The 20,910-nt window shown below is 36.9% G+C and overlaps 1 protein-coding gene across 4 annotated transcripts in view; it reads left to right on the top strand.

Annotated features, from left to right (window-relative positions):
• The window catches only part of LOC113039475 (acid-sensing ion channel 1), a 147,083-nt gene extending 132,527 nt beyond the window's left edge, over positions 1–14,556 (top strand). For 3 of the 4 annotated variants that reach the window (XM_026197366.1, XM_026197368.1, XM_026197365.1), the window contains 7 exons: positions 3,363–3,513; positions 5,955–6,011; positions 6,241–6,394; positions 8,727–8,818; positions 9,110–9,189; positions 11,448–11,549; positions 11,987–14,556. In XM_026197366.1, the coding sequence (XP_026053151.1) occupies positions 3,363–3,513; positions 5,955–6,011; positions 6,241–6,394; positions 8,727–8,818; positions 9,110–9,189; positions 11,448–11,549; positions 11,987–12,082 (732 nt within the window). In that variant the 3' untranslated portion in view covers positions 12,083–14,556. Of the gene's footprint in view, positions 1–3,362; positions 3,514–5,954; positions 6,012–6,240; positions 6,395–8,726; positions 8,819–9,109; positions 9,190–11,447; positions 11,554–11,986 lie in introns of all 4 variants that reach the window. The other variant, XM_026197367.1, reaches the window with a different exon arrangement.
• Positions 14,557–20,910: the final 6,354 nt, after the last annotated feature.

Below are 20,910 nucleotides of genomic sequence, written 5' to 3'. Positions count from 1 at the left end.
GAAAAATCACATTTTCTATACATGTAATTTATTTAACAGTTCTTTCAGGTCCTTGAATCTGATTGGCTGATAAGAGTGTGATGATTGTAGTAGTAACATAAATCTCTATACTGATTAAACATCAGATATAATTTGTTTTGGGTAAATCTAACGGCCAGTCTTTGGTCTCATAAATATATTATTTGTTGCAAAGCAAAGAGTTTTGGCTTGAGGGCAAAATCACATCACATTATATTTAATGTAACATTAATGCTGCCTTTACTTGGCCTAGCAACTTTTATGATAGCTGTTGTTGTTTATGAAATATTATTATTTAAGAAATAATTTTTAGCAGTATTATAATAATTGTAGTATTTAATCATAGTATTTAGTATTGAGGTGTGAAAGTAATGGTGATTTTAATTACATTATTCTGCCATTCTGTTTTTATGAGTGAATCAGTAGAATCCCTTTTATATTGAAAGAGATTGAAACAAGGAAGTTATTTTTACTTTGAACAACACCCTCTAAGACAAAGTTAACAAATGCATTGTCATCGGAAATCACCCTTAACTGATGAAAGGATGACAAAATCGTATTGACAGATAACGCTTTCCTCAGTGGACATTCAAACGAATGTTTTATTGTGAATATGAGATTGAGCTGAAGAATGAATGCTGTTATGCATGTAATAAGACTCTCTCATAAAACTCTACACAATACAGTGAGCTTTTAATGCAGAAATACAATAAGATTGCATTGAAGCGACTCAATGTTCCTTCGTCACTGATTCTAAAGTGACGTTTTCAAATTATTAACGGAGGCTTGGGCTCCGCTGTTAAAACTGTCAAACTGAGATCTGAATCCGTGCCAGAAAGTAGTTCTTCACAAAAGAGGGTTCATATATATAATATTCATTTGTCATGGTAGAAGTAACTGCCTTTAATATTTAAATCGTAAATCATTGGGAATAAATGGACTTTCACACTTAAGCATTGAGAACGTGTGGTGAAAATCTGCTTAATAGTATTGAACAATGTCAAAAAAAAGTAAAGTCTCTTTGTCACAAAATAGGCTTCATTTTCACTATTCAGAAAAGTCTTCGTTTATAAATTCGACTTCATTTTCCCTACTCGAAATATAATTTCCTGGTTTTTGTTTGATCTCGGGCTGAGATATGCTGTGGATTCGCCCAAGAAGAAACTTGGTCTCCCACAACCACAAACATGATTTGGTTTTTAAATGAGAGCGAACGGCCGGCACGGGGGTCGACCCTGCTGTCTGGAATGAAAATTATTTATTTATAGGATTCTCCGAATCCATGTTTAATTTCCACGAAGGCCGCATCATGAAATAAAAACAGCAGCTTCGTTCTGTCAGAGAAAGAAACAAGCGAAATCAAGGTGTGTGTGTGATCGATAAATAAGAGTCAAAGAGATGATCTGAGTGGATGAAGACAGACAGAAAGCTGGTTGATATGCACAGACGGCTCTCTGCTCGTGTAATTGGAGGTCAGTGCATCTCCCATGTGCAGTGGATTGATTTCAGTAACATTTCCCCTCATTTATTTTCCTCTTACACAAAGATCAAGCCCCAGTCTCTAGGTGCATCCCCGAGATTCAATGTCACTGGCTTTTACATGATTAGCATCCATCTCTGTCTGCGCTCTCAGCATGGTTCACACACAGTAAGCTTTCCAGATTGACAACTGTATTTACTACTAGTGTGGAAGATATAATAATGTTTGTATGTGACAACAAGTCATAATACCATTCCAGTAGGTATTAATTATTTATCCCCCTATCAATAATGCTCTACGTTCACAGAGCAATGCTGTTTTCTTAAAGTGAAGTCGCTGTTCTTTTAAAACGCAAACACAACTTTGAGTAAATGAGGCTTTCTATGGAATATGCCAGATTCATTAGTCACTGACATCCGCCTCACGTAATTAATGCTGCATTAGCACTTGTGGAAAGGAGTATTAGTAATGCCGCACAGTCCAGAGTTTGACATTAGCATGCTGCCAAGCTAAAAAGGCAATAGCCTAACAAGCGGAAAAAACAAGGACCGTGCTCCGATTTTAGGCAGAAATTGCTATTTTTAATTAGGCTGAACTCTTTTTAATGACTATTTTCCCTACTGAGCTGGTTGCAGTGCATTCTGGGATTGGGTACATGCCAAAACAAGGTATCTTAGGAGGCAGCGTAATAATGCCGCCCGCCTTTCAGGACAGTTTTATCAGCAAGGACCCGTTTAAAAAGCCTTCAGGTTGCCAGCTCGCTAGTTTTCAGGGCAAAGTCAACGTGTCAGATGCTGTCGGTAAAGCTTGCAGTGTTTTGAACCTGAAACGTTCCTCTAAGGTTCCACGATGGACATTTGTAGATAGTGGATTTCGGTTGCGTAAAGCATTAGCTTGCCTTAGCTTTTGTGTTTCTAGCTCGTGTGTGTATTTTTAGTGCATATTTTGCATTTGTTTATGGTGTACATGTGTGTGTGCATTTCTCAAGCTGATAGTGAGGTGTCTTCAAGGGATTATAGCGTTGTCCAAAACCTAGCGATGTGCCAAATAGCATTCTGTTGCAAATTGGATGCAGAAACATTATGCAGTCTTTTAAAGATATTTAGTTTGGTTGACTGCAGCATTGCATGTATTCTAAACAACTCGGCTTATTAGATTAAGGGCCAGTTTTACTAACAGCTTTTGGCGTTAAAATATTACTGTCAGGTTTCATCAAAATCGTGCAGTGATGAATTAGCGCTGAAAAGGCATGGACACAGTTGACTTTTTGAATTTGCATTTGTAAGAGTTTCCCTTTCGGACACAGAATTCATGGAAGGAGAGTATTAAAATGAACCAAGCAACAAGACTAACAATATTGCGCTCGCCAAATGACTGGTATTTGCCCTATGGTATTCAGCCCCCAAGAAAGCATGTATTATACTATTTTGCGCTTGAAATACCTGCAGTTATTGTTGCTAGAGGAAGCACCACAGAGAACAGAGAGCGCGCGGTAGAAGGAAGAGGGTTTTTCCACACACATTAATTTATTTGGAGCGCCAGAAGAACACATTATCCAAACATGTCGTTTCCCAAGCCATGTTGTTTTTGATTTGCTCCAGCAAATAAAAGACGACTAGAAGTCACGCGAAACCAGGTCTCCCGGTCTTTTCAACACACTGTGGCGTATTTTTGTCTTTATTCTTTATTTGAGACCACACTTACACGTTAATGTCAAACTCTGTCGGAAGCCATTGTGATTTGTGTCTCCTATACACTCCATGCCAGGAGCTGTTTTTGCAATCTGTTTGAAATAATTATATTTGCAATGAATTCACCTAAGTGATTCAACACGATACTATTGGTATTTCTTTTTCTCTTGTAGCTGACGTATCTCCCTCCTCCATGGGGCGACTGTAAGGCAACCCCCATGGACTCTGATTTCTTCAGCACATACAGCATCACGGCCTGCCGCATCGACTGCGAGACCAGATATCTGGTGGAGAACTGCAACTGCCGCATGGTGCACATGCCCGGTAAACACACACACACACACACACACACTCACACATGCATTAATGTATCAACAGAACCAGTTATATGATGTCTGCAATGTTCTCTTCTGAACACCAACAGACAGAGCAGCAATATTTCTCCTGTAGTGCATAGTTTGGGGTTTTATTCTATAGCCTAATTTGCAATGAAACATATATTTATGAGCTTTTTGTGCCTTTTATTTTAAGAGGACAGTGTAGAGATGACAGGATTTATTGGAATGGATCAGAAAAGGACCCTGAGGTGGGATTCAAACTCAGGTCACAGAGCACAGTTGTACTATACATTGACGAACTAACCAAGAGGCTATTGGCACCAACAACACCTAAACATTTTCAGTTATTTAATAAATGAACAAATTATTTGCTCATTGTGGTTTGTTTATTCCTTTTCAGAATGCAACGCTTTCAAGCTGTTGCTTTTCAAACCTGTGATCATTTTAAAGCCCTAAAATCTGTTCGGCATGTTGTCTCTCTTGCGTTTTAGTTGCTCGTTTTCGGCTTAGTGAAAGTAAGAGGATTTTAACCTGAGCGAGTAGAAAGGCATAATTTGACGCAGCCCTGTTTGGATCCAGCGCCCCCCGCTGAGTTGTGTACGTCCGTTTGAAATACGGCCCTCTGATCATCTGGAAAGACTTTGGATCGGCTACACTATCATCTACTCCGAGACAAAACTGAACGCTCTGGTTATGATCAACACAACCGTCTGCACTGCATGAAAACAACATCGTGACCATCAGGAACATCACAGACAGCATCGTTTCTTCATTATATCTCATTGTAACCACTTTTATTGATTTGAACAGAGCCGTGTTGATAAGCAAACTACATCTTTATTACAAAAGCTTTCTAATATTAGAGTATCGCTGGCTTTCGCGGTCTAGACATGTTTCTCCATTCAGTGTCTCGTTGATTGTATGCGCTCGTTCTCTCACTGCAAGAGTCCTTGAGCTATTAGAGGAAACTTCAAGACCTGAAGAGATACAAGTAATTAAGAGAGGAAATCAGATTTTTGAGATGTTCAGCGCTGATAACAACAGCGTGATGGACTGCGACACGTTTTAATTAACAGACAGGCAGGGGCTATTTCATTTCACCTTTAGCTAGAACATTGTGTTCTTGTCTCTCCACCGCACATCTTTTGTTCTTTATCCTCACTCCTCTTTTCTTAGAGGGTAACTCGCACAGAAATACACCCAGCTCTTGTTCCACCCCAAAAACAAAAGCAGATCATAAGAAAATGCATTATGCATGAAGATAATAGAGCCTGTTTTGTATAGTAACTATTATTTGCATCACAATTAAGCAGATTTCTCATCACTTTAATGATTGTGGGCATTTCACCTTAGGGTTTGTTTGTAATCCGCATTATTCTTAATGATGTTTCTCATTAGATTCTCATTACTGTAATAAAGTCACAGAATCCTCTTTTGCCTATTTTTATTGACTTTAGCATAAATGAAAATAAATGTAAAATAACTGCTTTTGTTTGAATATATTTTAGAATGTAATTTATTCCGGTGATTTCAAAGATGAATTTAAGCGTCATTACTCCAGTCACATGATCCTAAACAGCTAAATACATATATATTTTTTTAGGTTTCTTTGATGAATAGACAATTGAGAAGAACAGCGTTTATCTGAAATATAAATCTTTTGTAACATTATAAATGACTTCATCACTTTTGATCAATGTAATGCATCCTTGATAACTAAAAAAAGTATTGATTTCTATCATTTCATTATTTAATAAAACATATATAATGATTTTAATGTACTGACTCCAAGCTTTTAGTGTGTGATGATACAAAAGCTTTTTATATCAACTGTTTGTGAATATAGATGATATTAATAATAATAAAAACAAGTGTTTCTTGCATATTAGAATGATTTCTGAAGGATGATGTAACTGAAGACTGGAGTTATATAATGCTGAAAATGTAATTGAATAAATTGATTAAAATTACATCTTAATTTTTTTTTAAATAGAAAGCAGTTATTTTATATAGTAAAAATATTTTAAACATTATTGCTTTTGCTGTATTTTTGATTTAAAAGAAATTGCAGGCTTGGTAAGCAGAAAAGAAAAAAAAAAACAAACCAAAAATATATATAAACCATACATATAAAAAGTCTTACGGTCCAGAACAATTTTGACTAGTAGTGTGTAAATAAATAAATATTGCTTGAAGATTATAAAACGTATTTTGGGCATTATGATTTGTAATTTTTTACATTGTATGTTTTTGCACCGTGACATTTCTATGGCAAAAATGAACTGTACTACCTAATTTATGCTATTATATATATATATATATATATATATATATATATATATATATATATATATATAAATTGCCCTGTGCTGTAGATGTCTCTGGGAGTCATCTTTGCTTATATAGGCTGTTTCTCTCTGTCTTTAGGAGATGCTCCATATTGCACTCCGGAGCAGTATAAGGAATGTGCAGATCCGGCTCTAGGTGAGAAATTGGTTTCAGTCTAGAGGCCAGTTCTCCTCACTGAACCCATCCGCTCCTCATTACTGATGTCTGACCCTGAGGCCATGATGGGACGGCACGATTTATGACCCCTTCTAACCTCACCACCCACTTCCCCAGGCCTTTTATACTTCTTCATCTGTCCCGTTGTTCTCCAGCCAGGATTTATTAGATTAAGAGAAATATTCCGCCTTTTTTTCTCTGGCTCTAGATTTCCTGGTGGAAAGAGACAATGACTACTGCGTTTGCGACACGCCCTGCAACATGACGCGCTACGGCAAAGAGCTGTCCTTCGTCAAGATCCCCAGCAAAGCCTCCGCTAAATACCTGGCCAAGAAGTTCAACAAGACCGAGCAGTACATTGCGTGAGTTTCACTTAAATGTTGTCGTCTTGAGTTTTGTTGATTTATAATTCTGTCACGTATGCGTTTCGATATCTCTCTAAATCAGAGATCTCTGTAAACCAAGACACTGAACACCGTTGCTAATCTGACACTGTGCAACTGAATCTTAACAAGTTGAAGTGTGTGCAGACACCTTAAATAATTGAGAAAATTATTTATTTTCAAAGGATGTTTCATGCAGCTGGCAAATGCATTTTTTTTTTGAGGTCATGTTTTGAAACATAAACCTCAGTGAATCTAAAAATTGTGTTTTCTAATCTGAAGAACTGTCATTTAAGGTTGTTTGTTATGCCCTATACTTGTTTAATTGTCCAGATTGGCAGCTGTTGAGTGCCTCATCAGTAATTAACCAGGATCTTTATCTTCCCTCGTGCAAGATCCAGACAGCCAATCATCTAAACCGCTTAAAGACCAGACAGCAGCACGGCAGACATGTAACACATCACAGCTTTGACAAACAGGCTAGGAAATGTCAGGAAATGTCTCCACATCCGCAGCCATCTGGAACAACATGCATCCTGATTAAGTTTACAGAGGGAGGTCAAAACAAAGTAGCTGTTCTTAGTTTGCTGGGTATTCTACAGGCACTTACACTAGCTTGGGTGTTCATTTACATAATTAGAGGTAAATATTAAAGTCAGCATGTTTTAATCTATTTGCTTTTGTAAATGAAAGCTGGAAGTAGGATACAGGTGTGCATAATTAATAGGCAGGTTTTCTTTGACAGATAAAGAGAATTCTTAAAAATGATTAAATGCCCAAGAGAAGACTGCAATACTAAACAATACTAGAATTTACAACGTTAAGGCATGGCCATTGGACAGCGAAATGCTTATTGATCAGCACAGTCAGTTAGAGAAGAAAAGACACGTTAACTGCATAAGAATTAAGGTGAAGAATTAGGAGTGAAACCATCGGGAACCAAGTGAAATCTCGTTTTTGGCTCATTTTATCTGAAAAAGAAAATCTGCCTAATGATTCTCCACACCTGAATATAAGGATTTTCTTTTCACTTCCAGCATTTATGGACAATTATATATCACTTATAAAGGATTAAATGGAAAATGAATAGTAGTTATTAAGATTGATGTGGTTTGGAATTGGTAATATGTGCTTGGAACAAAAAATATGATCAGAATATCCTAACTTTATTAAAATAAAATGAATCTTCTTTTCAGCAGAGGTGTTAACTATTACTTCAGTCGAATTGGGTTGTGCCGTTCCATGTTGACCTGAACTTTAATTTGTGAAATTATAGCGGCAGCCTAAAAGCACAACCAAAATTTCCTGAAAGCATTTTCTTATATTTGCATGAACTAAATGGAGAAGAACTATTATTTGCAGGATTTTGCATTGGGAAAATGAAAAGAGAAGTCAAGTGGAACAATTGTAAATGATTTGTGGTATTTTACATTCAGGACAGGAAAAGAGAAGTTACTGGAGAACATGAGAGAATTTAATCTTCTGAATGCAACGGATGAATGCCTCTGTTTAGCTTTCTGCTTGTTCACAAAGATATTGATGACTATCCGGTGCAAAGGCCCAAAATCAGATCTCTGCCATGCTCTCTTATATTTAGGAAATTAATCGTATTTATTCTTAAATCTGCCATCATCTACTAACCCCAACCCTCATCTTTGACAGTAACAGGGTTATGTATTCATCTAAAGCAGAGATACTTATGTTTTAAACCCAGATGAGGTAATGTCTAAGTTTCAAAGGAGAAAGATGGTGTTTTTATTTTATTCTTGGTTTTAAAGTAGTGCCCCATCACCATTCTTCGATAAACCTGCAGCGAAGGAACCATTAAGGCTAACCTCTTTACTGTTTTTGGCTTCTAAGTGGCTTTGGCAAACATAATTAATAAAATAGCTCAAGCTGTCGCCTGTAGCTTAATTAAACATTTAATATGTGTTCAGAGGGGACCAAAAAATATTAAACTTTCACACCATGTGTAGAATGTGTAGGAAAGTTCTTAATATAAACTCATTTATTTTAAGAAGTTGAGTAAATTATAGCCCTATGATATAAAGTGTAAAGTGCCACTACTTGATAAGAAAAACGTAACAGATACGCTCAGAATCAACTCCAGCTGTGTCTAAAATGGCCTGAGGACTCTGCTGGATCGACTCCAACCATCTGCTTACAGCACTGGAAGATTAGAGACTAAAATGCTGTGAAATTGGCAGAGATTGTGGATCGATGCTTGGCGGACGGCGCAAAAGATGGGGAGGCTTGTGGAAGTAAACGCACTCGGGGTGTCCTCACCTTCCCCTTCTGTTCTGCTCTTCAGAGAAAACATCCTGGTGCTGGACATCTTCTTCGAGGCCCTGAACTACGAGACCATAGAGCAGAAGAAAGCCTACGAGATAGCTGGACTCCTAGGTGAGCGCTCATATTTTCAGAGATGAATTCACAAGTCTTGAAATGATTTTATCCTTTGATATTTCCAGGTGCTCTTTAACTGTAGACACTACATTAATAGCTTTTCCAAAAAAAGCCAAAGTGTTTCACTTAAAGTGACTTTAAACTGAGACACAAAGACCATAAAGATATTGAAAAGAAAAGTGACTCAGCAGCTTGCAGCTTTACAATGCATTTATGCACGGAATTTTGCAAAGCTTGCTTGCTTGCTTGTTTGTTCATGTGGCTGATAACTGAGATCAACTATTTCAGGTGACATTGGCGGACAGATGGGGCTGTTCATCGGGGCCAGTATCTTAACCATCCTGGAGCTCTTTGACTACTTGTACGAGGTAAAACCTCCATAATTCAAATCCAAACCTGCCCTTGTTATTCAGTCTTTTCTCAATGTATTAAAGACACTTCAGGGATAATTGGCTTGAAACTCAGCAGCAGTGGACGTTTCTATCACTCAAAATAGCCCACATTCCTCCTTTCCCCCGTAATTGTGTTTGGCATGACCTTCACGAAGTCTGTGCTCTCTTCACGTTGGAGTTTTCTTCCACATGGGACGCTTCGCCACGCTCCGCTTCTGAATAGACTGTAAATATATTATTACTTTTCAAGCCTTGGCTCAGGATGTGATTGCTTTCAAGATATCAATACCTGAAGGCGAAGGGTGGAATTGTCTTATGATTGGGAAAATTGTCATCGGATGTGATAATAGGCAATCCAGCAGGCAGAGGCAAACTACTAGAGTCTTATTCAAAGCAAGCCGAGGACTCAGAGTTGTTGGCAGATGCAGTGCTTCAGGCATTATGAAGAAATAATTTCGGTATGCATGCACACACACTGTCATTAGCATCATAATCAACATAACTTCTGCTAAGAATATTGTCCTCAGATCTTATGATGAATATGAGTGATAACAATTGGCCTCATCTGCAGAAGTATTACGCACTTTGGTGTAGAGAGTATTGCAGTATTATTCCCTTTTTTTGATGATTTTCAGTTTATATCTTTGTTTTTGACCACATATGATTGAAAATGTTGTAAATATAGAAAATGTCATAAATCCCCACAATAATCGAGATTTTGCTTAATGTTATATTGCCAAACACCCAATCCTACCATGCATTAAAACACATGACTTTAAAAATAGGGGAGCGATGCCAGGAGAGCTATTTTTCTAGTCTGTTCTCTCGGATGCTCCTTGGCTATCTCTGTATGGTGGTGATTGATAACAGATCACATGATCTTTCACAGGAAGTGCTGACTTGCACCTCTGCTCTACAGACTCACACGAGTCTTTGGAAAACAAAAGCATTCGAAACTAGCGTTCAAAGTATTTCTACTGAAAGATAAAAAGAAAAGACAATGAAATGTGAAAGGGATAGTTCACCCAAGAATGAAAAATCAGTTATAACTGACCCATATGTCATTTCAAAACCTGTATGACGTTTAAGTTTTTTGTAGAATGCAAAAGAAGATGTTTAGCAGAATGTTCATGCTGGCTTATGAAATGAGTTTCTGCATCCTTGTCAAAATGATTGCATGCATGAGTTGAACACAGCACAATCTCATCATTCCCAGTGGAGAATTGGTATGTTTTGTGGCCTTTTTCAGAGAGAGAGAGAGAGAGAGAGAATATGAAACCATCCAGTATGCTTGTTTTATTCTGACCAAAGTCACACATTATGTAGTAAACTTGATATTCAAATGTGTATGTACAAACCTTGTAGGAGAACTTGAAGGTAGGGACCAAAGCCTGGGCAAGCCAACATGTCCCAACAGTTTATTTAGCCATTTTTAGTGATTTATCTTTCCAAAATAATGCTTTCATTTTTGGGGTTCTATACCCAAACCAATTCCTTTGGAAAATATAACTAAATCTTGCCATGCACCAATTTGGTTCAATTGACTTTCCACGTGAAAAGTCTCTGGAGTCTGGTTCTGACTCAGCGCCCGTGACATTAGGACACAGATGGAAGACAGGCTGTCTGATATGGCAGGTGGAAGCTGGAGTCATTTGCAGGAAATGAGACACGAACACTGTCAGTTCCAGGAGTCGTGTTTGCGTAATCTGGCTGGTTTAAACTGACTTCTGGTACATGACAGCCGAGAGCCAATAACAAACAATACATCATCCATCCATCATGTTGTTTTGTGTGTCAGAATGCCCACACGGGAATTGGGGGAAATGCCCAAGTTACGAGTTCAGATCTAGAACTTCATATCGTTTCTGTCAATCTCTGGTAAAACAGCGTTTGGGAACAGAAGACAATGTAGAGTTCCTGGAAATGTTCTGAATGTCGGCTTCACTTGGGAGCCAAGATGCAAATAGGACTTCAACAAACCCCATAGATTTCAGTTCATCCATGTCTGCATGTCTAATCTCACAATGGGTGTTTTCTTTGGGTATCTTTGTGTTATCACATTTGAATTTCTTAGAGACTAATCCACCATCAAATGCATTTGAAATGCATCCTTTTCCTTTTTCTGATGCATAGGATGCATTTCAAAATACAATTTCCTCGATTAAAACCATGACCATCCATAGTTTGAACTGAGCAGCAGGTTTCATGCGTGGGTATGTTTTCTTTCTTCAAAGGTGATCAAGTACAAACTGTGCCACTGCGCCAAGAAGAAACACCAGCGCAGCAACAACAACGAACGAGGAGCCGTTCTCAGCCTGGACGATGTGAAGCGTCACGTCAGTAACTATCACACCAGTATCTGTGCTGGCTGATAAACTCATTCTTACAGACAAGAAACACTGCATTCAGAATAGTATACTGTCACAATACTCATACTAAGTCTGTTTTAAAGTTTTAACTGGAAGACCAACTATATTATATGCCAATACAGCAAAGAATGCTGCATGAGATGCTGTATCCCACAATGCAATATGTTCAACTTGACCTTCTATTGCCAGAAATGGTAGTTATATCAGCTGTCCTTTTTTAGTAGCATCATCGAGTTATTATTTTATTAGACTGAAAAACGTTCAATCATTTTTACACAAAATTGCACAAAATTTTGTTTGAAAAAAATATTGATTCATGATGTTTGGCATGCTACTTTTTGGCTAATTGTAGGCAGTATTCATTTTCCGCCGTGCAGTTTCTGATTGTCCATCTCTCCTCTCAGGCTCCCTGTGAAAACCTCCGTACCCCATCGACCTATCCCGCCAACATGCTACCTCACCATCCCGGCCAGGGCAACTTTGAAGACTTCACCTGTTGAGCGTAAAGCAAAGAGCAGCCCGTCTGACAGAGAACAACCAAAGCTGACCACATCAGTACGGACCCCATTCATAACCGGACATTACCGAACAACCTTCTGGATCTGCCACACACCGGAAAACCACCATATCCTGAGATATATCCAGACGTCGGAGGAATGGTATTGACACGTTCCATGGGAAAACTTTTGATGTTTTATTGAATATTTCAAGGAAATACTGCCTCAAAAACGAAATTCCTTGAAGCCTTGGAAATTACGTGACTTGGACATCGAATAGCTTTCCGCAGCTGGACCCTGATGCCTTTTATGTACATAGTGATGGCTTTAAACTGTCTTAAGATCAGTGGCTTACGTAGGTCAGTAGATAAATATAGCGCTTATTCATTGTATGTAGCCTCATTCGTCCCATCCGTTTGTTCTATTCAGCCTCAGTGTATATCACGTGAATGTAACTTCCCGGACAAAGGTGACCATTACAAGCATCAAAGGGGGTTTCGGGGCGCTGGAGGGTTCACGTCCCATCATATGGCATTGTGTTACAGGTCTCATCTTGTAAATGCATGCTGGTTGTTCTGTGCATGTTTTTAGTTTAGTTTTTAGATTTCATTATTAATCTCGCCAAGTTTGCCTCAATTATATACTAGTGTTGGGAGATGGTGTAAAGTTAGTTTTTTGTGTGTATAAGCGTGCGTGCACAGGTTTTGCTGTTCTTTTGGGGATGAAGTTTCTTAGTGACTACAGAAGAACAAGAAGCTGACAAAAGCACCTTGTGAGAACCTGTTTACAAGGATTCAAACTGAAACTAAACCATGTATAAATTCATATCTAAAAATGCCAAAAAGATTTAGGATTAGTCTGTTGTATAATTAGCATACCCGACAAACCATTAATGTGAATGGGAAGTTGCATTAGATTGCACATCAAAAATGCTGCAGGGTTGTTTTGGAGTTTTTATTGGATCTATGAGATCTGTTTTTCATTTATAACACTACTGCAACTTTTTGTTAAACATTTTGTCACTTTATTTGATATTTTGTGACATTCATGGCCTGTTTACACCTGGTCACAAAATTTTCTTGAAAAGACTAGGAGTAATTGCCCTCTGAAACGCTTTCAAGATGGATTTAAATCTGATTACTCAAACCAGAGGAGGTGGTTTGGGCCACATTCCAGACAAAGCTAAACAAGAGTAAATGCATCTGGTTTTTAAAACCACTTAATGTTGTCCACAGTACCAACCACGATATCAGTGGTAAATTAAAAAAACGTCCATTTCCCACTAACATTTGAGCACTGTTGAGCAGATTCTTAAACACATCTGATTGGTCGTTGTGTTCATGCACTATAAGCTTTGTGCGTTGGTACTTTTAATATGAAACAAAGTCTCAGATTTCAAATTCTCTCTATTGTATTATAGTATTCAAACAATAATTTCCGTTTTGGTGACCATAAACATATTAATCAGAGAGAAAAATAAACTGTAGAGAGGAGCATTTTTTTCTAAATATATGCACCAAATAACACCTTCATTATAAATTTTACTGTTCTTCGATGTTTAATTTATGTGCGAATAAATCCATCAAATTTGAATGACATCCACCACTATGTTTAGGCTTTATTAAAAAAAAAAAAAATTTGAAGTAGAAATATTATTTTAATCTATTTTAAAAAAGTTTCATTTTAACAAATCAATCAATTTTAACTTTCAACATTGTAGTAATATAGTACAAATTGACTTTTCTTTCCTTGAGAACATTTGGCATGTACTGTACCTTATAATATATTCAAAAGAATCAGTATCGAATTGGTAATCGAAACAAATCGAAAGCTCTGTGAATGAGAATTGAATCAAATCATGAAATTTGTATCAAAACCCAGCCCTAGCTTACATGTGAATACATGATTGTTTATGTGTGCATGAAAGTGTGACTGGACATGAATGTGTGTGATGTGTTTTTCATCAGTTGCATGGTGTTGCTGGTCTGTTTCTGAACGAGAGTGTTTCCAGGATCAGGAATGCAACAAACCAAAGAGTTTGTATTACTGGGTGGACCAGACCGAACACCCGTACAGCACACCAGTCATAACTGCAAACTGTTGTAGTTGTACGTACTTATGTGTGTTTGTTTGTGTGAGACACTTATTCTTCTGTCTTTATTTCCATTCTGTCAAAGAAAACTGAACTGTGCATTTAACGGCTTACTGTTTATTTGAATTCTGTACTTTCCGAGATGTATCCGTTAATTACGCGAACTTCATATCAAAGCACAAACAAGAACACCGATATGTAAAGGTCATGTTAAAGAATGATAAAATATTCTTATCAGTGTTATCATAATAATCAACAGATTCATTAGTACTCTTCGATCCTTTTTTTTTTTTTTTACTACAATCATTGCCTGATAGTGCAGTCAGCAGATAATAGGCTGTTCTATTTATCTATGAAGGTATAATAAATATCGTTCATAATTTTACAAATGTCTCATTGTTATTTCATTAAGGTTTACGGTGGACATCAGGAGATCGTTCATGTTTAACTTCAGAGATAGGAATAATAATTCTTCTGGATTTATTTACATTATTGAGTTATTCTAGAATGCACGCTTGCATTAGATTTCTTTAGCCATGACAAGAACAGAAAACAACTTTTGTGTTTTAGTATAATTTTACATTTCCATCAACTAAAGAACTGTTAACAGAACTGGACAACATGGAAATTATTCAGCTGCAGTATTCTTTGAAGAAATTGACTAAAATGCTTCTGAATTAGAAGGGGCTCCCGATTTCAGTTTCACTTAATGGTTATTGTTTACATTTTATCAATACCGATACTTACCGATACCGCTATCGAAACTATTTCGTACAAAAAGATATGATGTGAAAAGTTATTTAAATATTGCTGAATTTTAGCAACTGTATTAAAGTTCTTCAGTCAAGAGAAGCAAGTTATTTTTCTCTGTGTTTTATTTCATTAACATTAAATTAATAGTTCACCTAAAAATGAAAACTGTCATCATGTACAAAATCTCAAGTTGTTTTAAACCTGAATGAGTTTCTTTCTTCCAAACAGCTTCTGGTCCCCAGCAACTTTATTTTCCTACTATCATAGTCTGTAATGACCTGCAACTGTTTAGTTACCAACATTCTTCAAAATATCTTCTTTTGTGTTCAGCACAAGAAAAAAATGATTACAGGTTTGGTACAATTTGATACTTAGCAAATAATTAAATTACCATTTTTGGGTGTACTATCCCTTTAAAGGGGTCATATGACATTGTTAAAAAAACAACATTATGTTCTAATGCAATGTGTTTATGCAGTTTAAGGTTAAAAAACATTATTTTCCACAGAATTTAGATTATAGTTTTTTCTTTGTGCCCCAGCTTTCTGAAAAGCAGAGATTTTTATGGAAATGTTATGCTTCTTACCATACTGTGAGGCCGTGTCCTCCGCACAACGAAACAAAACTAATAAAACCCATTACAAACAAGTAATTTGTTGCATCCAGTGGGGACATAATTACTGATTATAATGACTTATACTCTCTTTTTAGACGTTGTTGTGTATCACAATAAAATATGTTGCATAAAACCTTTTTTTTTTTTTTTTTTTTTTTAGACTTTAGCCTTTGCAACTTTAGGGATCGTATCTATTCACGAACAGCTTGTAACACTCCAAAGAGAAAGGAAGATTTGCGTGTATATGATCCCTTTAATGACAGTTGGCAGCATGTTTAGTACTGTCCCTTTAAGATCTGCATGCATCCATTTCTCTCTCAAATGTTTACTTTCACGTTAGACATAACTAACTGCTTCTATACGTAAACCTTGTCTGTTTTTCACAGTATTAGCGCAATCAGACAGGATTAGGGTAACTAAATAATCAGGTGCTGTTTGACTGGCAATGTTCCTGTGGCTCAGTGGTAGAGCATTGCGTTAGCGGCGCAAGGTTGTGGATTCGATTCCCAGGGAACACATTAGGTAAAAAAAATGTTAGCCTGAATGCACTGTAAGTCGCTTTGGATAAAAGAGTCTGCAAACCCAAATAAAACAATTATTTTAGTGTAAACGCGCTCCGAATTAGCAACGTCAGAACAGAACACAAATTAAATGTTTTATCCAGCAAGGCTTTAAACCACATGCAAATAACGACTTTTGTGATTGCGAATAAGTGTAAATGTGTTTTACAAGTTGGAGCTGGAGCCAGGAAACATTGCTTGAGGTATATGTTGTGTTTAGTTTGTAAATGTAAATATTACTAGTGTTGCCTCCTTCATTCAGTTACACTACTGCATATATTGCATCTGACACTGGGGTCGCTTAGTGTTGTAATGTGATCCCCGCACGTTTCACTCTTTCCGCGATTACTAATTGCATGTAAACTCACACTGCACAAGCGCATGGATATCAGACACACTTTGAGCAAAAGTCAGCCACATCATTCAGTGAAGGAAAATGAGAAGCAGCAGCTTCTAAATTGCCATTTACATTGAAGTATATGGAGATAACAGTCTCGTTTATCCTGAACCGGTTACGTACCAGTCCAAAAAAAAAAAAAATACCGGTTCTCGGTACCCATCCCTATACTTACCTGAGAACTATTCATGGATTCAAACAGCAGGTAGAATTTATTTTGAACCCACATTATGGAAAGTAGGAAGAGGGAGATCAAAGATGGAAGGGGATGTTCATGGCCATCAGACGGTATCAGGATACAGGACATGAGTGCATGAGCTGAAAGATCAAACCCAAGAGGAATTCGAGAAAATTCAAGCATGAGACATCCATCAAGATTGTAGGATGACATCCGACCCGACTCTCCTCGGGAAAATGTATATTAAAGTAGCCTACTGGCATCAGAACCACGATTAAATGCAAACAGCAGTTCACATCTAACTGGACCGCGTCTGGCCTTGGGGTGGTCCAGCACGTTTGAAGGAAGTGAAGGGACATCACAAATGACTGATGAATGTCATTTCCTTCTCTCGTCTCTGTGCTGATGTGGGAGCGTCTCTGGCAGATGCAGGGAAAACTGCCAACCACTTCAGGCAGCAAAGCCCAACCGCCAGTGCATTCTGATGAGGATCTTGTAGTGCAACACTAGCGCCTTTGAGACATCCCTTGTCCTCCAGATGCATTTAGGCTTGATTCGCCATAGCTGCGGCTCTAGTGAATCCACAATTTGTTTAGGGTTTAGAACCAATACCCTTATAAGACTCTCCCAATTTGCAAACTATCCATCCTAAATAGTATATGAAAAGATGTTGTGCATCTACAATCATAGTAAAAAAATACAATGCAAAAGGAACCTGGATGGTACCGGTGTACTTAATGGATATACTTACTTTTGTCATTTACTTATTTCAGATAATAAAACCTATTCTTGTGTGCTTCCCAGCTAACAAATTTATGTTGTGAGAACGTTTTCCTAACATTCCCTTTTGGTTGTGGAAACGTTATTTTGAACGTTCCAAATAACGTTGAAATGTCCAGTTTGCTTAATGCTCCAAGAACGTTTTTTTATGGTTAGTATAACGTTCCTACAACATTTACTCTCATTAGTTCTAAGTAGCTGTGCAGCTACTTAGAACTAATGAGAGTAAAAAGATGGGAGTTCTCTAACATTGAACAACATGTTTTATAGTTTGTAAAAGATAGAACTAAATAATTGAACATCCGTGTCACCTGATATGTGTTACGTTCCTATAAAGTATTATCCCATTAGCTGTGTCACTTAATTTTTCAGATAATCTGAAACTGTGAAAATGTAAGTACCCCACAAGCCTCTTTGAGTTCATCATACTGGTACTCGCTCATTGAAAATGAGTTCCTATTCATTTCCCATAATGCAACTGTCAGGAGTTTCTGCCCTTGTGCCAATTTATCCTGTCAGATCTCGTGGCACAATTAGAAGCTGCAGCCGTTCGTCACTGATAAGAGTGTCGTCGTGCTCTTTGAGAGGATTAATAAGAACTCCGGAGACTGGCGCTTTTTAACCGGGTCGACTGGAGAGACCTTCATTTGCTTTCGCGCCAGTTTTGCATACATCCATCATATCTAGAAAGTCCAGCATCTGTCTCTGTGTCATCAGTCGCCCACTTGGATCATCAATAATCGTATTTTTTTGCAGGAGGTCACTGAACTGATTGGCAACAAGACTGTAGAGCTAAGAATAAGTCTCTGGCAGCAAAAAAATGAAAGAAAGAAAACCGTAGCATGTCAGATTTGGCTAAAGGGGGGGGGGGGGAAATCAACAACAGGGTTTGTACAGAAACTGCTGAATGAAATTTCAGGACTTTCAAGGACTTTTCAAGCACTACTTTTTTGGTTTTCAAGGCTTAAAATAAGAGATGTCACTTGTCAGACTATTGTAATTATCTTTCAAATTCTAATAAATAGTCAAATTCAAGTACTTCAAGCACTTTAAGCACCTTGTACGAACCATGCAACAAGCAACATATGCATCATCACTGGCATATAATAATCTTGCTCTCTTACAGATTAAGCACGTGAATGTGAAAAAGAATAATAGATAAATAAATAGATAAATAAATAAATAAAAACAGGTCAGACCAGCGAAACTGGACAGCATTAACTGCTTAAAATAATGGAGATTTAAAGGAAAACACTGATGGATCAACAGCTGTCAATGATAATATTTTACATTAATGCTCGCGCTTGTTCACATTAACATCTATTAAGAGCGTAATTACATATTTAGTCATACGAATATGAAACAAACTCGATGTAACTGACGTTAATCTCATATCATGTCTAGAAATCATGATGAATACTTTAACTTAAATACTAAGCTAATATGTTATCAACAAAATCGGTTAAATTAAATGGCTAAATAAACTCTGACGGAGCTGAAAGCAGCTTTGAACTGAGGAAATTGTGACGTCACGCATACCGCCAGATTACAGTTAAATTTATCATTTTAATATTCTACTATAAATTGTTTTATACATGTGCATATATATTAAAATTAAAGTTCGTTCGCTTTTAGTCGCTCTAATGTCAACTATGAGAGTGAGTTTACATTTACATCGATGTGAATTCATGAACAATCATATTGTACAATTAAATTACCTGGCGAAACAAAATGATCTGTCACTGTATTTTTATTAAAGTGCATTGTCTGATTTATGGTCATTATTATGCAGACAATTATAAACATCTTATATCAGCTGCTAATGATATTTTCTTATTATTTATATTATATGCCAGGGCAATATGGACCCATCAGCATGGAGTTGTATATGATATGAATACATTTAAATAACTCTGAGAACTGATCCAGTTTGACCTTAGTTAACTTTTGCACTTTTTTTAACCTGTAACAATTTAGTATATGAATATCTTTGGGATGTTTTCTTTCTGTGTTGATATCGTTCGACCTATCATCTTTTGAAACCCAGAGCTTTAGCAAGAATTCTTTACCTTGATTTTACAGAGTCTTGACAAGAAAAGGGATATATGAAGGTATATTTGATGCTCATATTTGTGTTTATTGATCAGAAGTGTGGGTGGAAAGTAGGCCACCTGTTATATAGTACAAATGAAATCCAGCGAAGCCTGCTGTTTTCTAATATCATGTTCTTTCATATCTTTTTTTATGAAGTCTCGATAACAAAGCATCATCTTTTATCAAAGTAATCACAAGTGAAGGGAGAAGAGGCCCTCTGCAACATAAACTGAGGGGACTGAAATTAAAATCAGCTCTTTGTTTTCTAATGAGAAGAAGCAGGAAGGGGGTCTGATCATCTCGTTCTTGTTTCATGATGCTGTATGTGCTGCGACTAATTGCTCGAAATGAGTACAAGTGCATTCCTGTCAGCACAATGCAGTTGAGAAAACATGTTATTAGTGTTTGAGAGCTGTACTTTCATAAGTGTCATTGTGAGTAATTCATCCAGGCTGTAGATTGCCAGAAACTGGAAATATTAGGGGATAGAAAACAGTTTTTTGTGGCCTGAAAGTTAATTATTTCTCTATGGCCTCCATGGAATTTTTTTTTTACCATGATTACATCAAACACATATATTTGTGCAGTGAATTAAGGGATTGATTTTAGAGTATGCTAATGGGAAAGAGTTTAATGATAGCATCAGAGTGTTTGTGACCGCTGAAGTGTGACTTATGGACGCTGGCGCAGTCGGCAGGAAGCTGATCGTCCCTTTTAATCAACCGCTGTGAGTGCTTATTTAAACCACTTTGTGTGCATATAAATCCATGCATTAGGATGCACGCCCAGATGTCAAAATAAAGGACACAGAGAGAGATGTTTGACTTCTAATTGATCTGATGGGATTCTAATGCAGTTGACAGAGCTTTAAAAGTCATTGTACCGGTAACCATTTAGAGTGTTATGCTGTTTTCATGCAACATCATAGATGACCTTTGACCTTTTCTTATAGTCCTCTCCTGTGTTATGGTAGTGTGTTTTTATTTGCAAAAATTGAAAAATAAAAATAACTCCGTAATATTAATACTTTTTCATAGAAGAAATAAAGTATTAGACCATGTTAAATAGGAGTCTGATAACTATTTATGGGTGTTTGTCTCCCTCTTTTGGATATAGTGTGCATTGACTTATACATTTATTTATTTTTTGTAAAGAAATTGTGATTGTGTAAACCTTTGACTTTTTTATTTGTTTTTGTTTTTACCATAAATGTACATTTACAATAATGCCTTTCCATAGTGATTGCAGCTATATTAATACAATACAACATGTTTTTTTTTATGATAATATAACCGTTATATGAAATGACTTTTTCTTTTCATCTTTATCTACATTTCTAATGACACAATATTATAAAACAA

Source organism: Carassius auratus, chromosome 22 (assembly GCF_003368295.1).
Source record: "Carassius auratus strain Wakin chromosome 22, ASM336829v1, whole genome shotgun sequence".
NCBI lineage: Eukaryota > Metazoa > Chordata > Actinopteri > Cypriniformes > Cyprinidae > Carassius > Carassius auratus.
The sequence above is the reverse complement of the archived record's forward strand: the minus strand, read 5'-3'. Positions and strand labels throughout refer to the sequence as shown.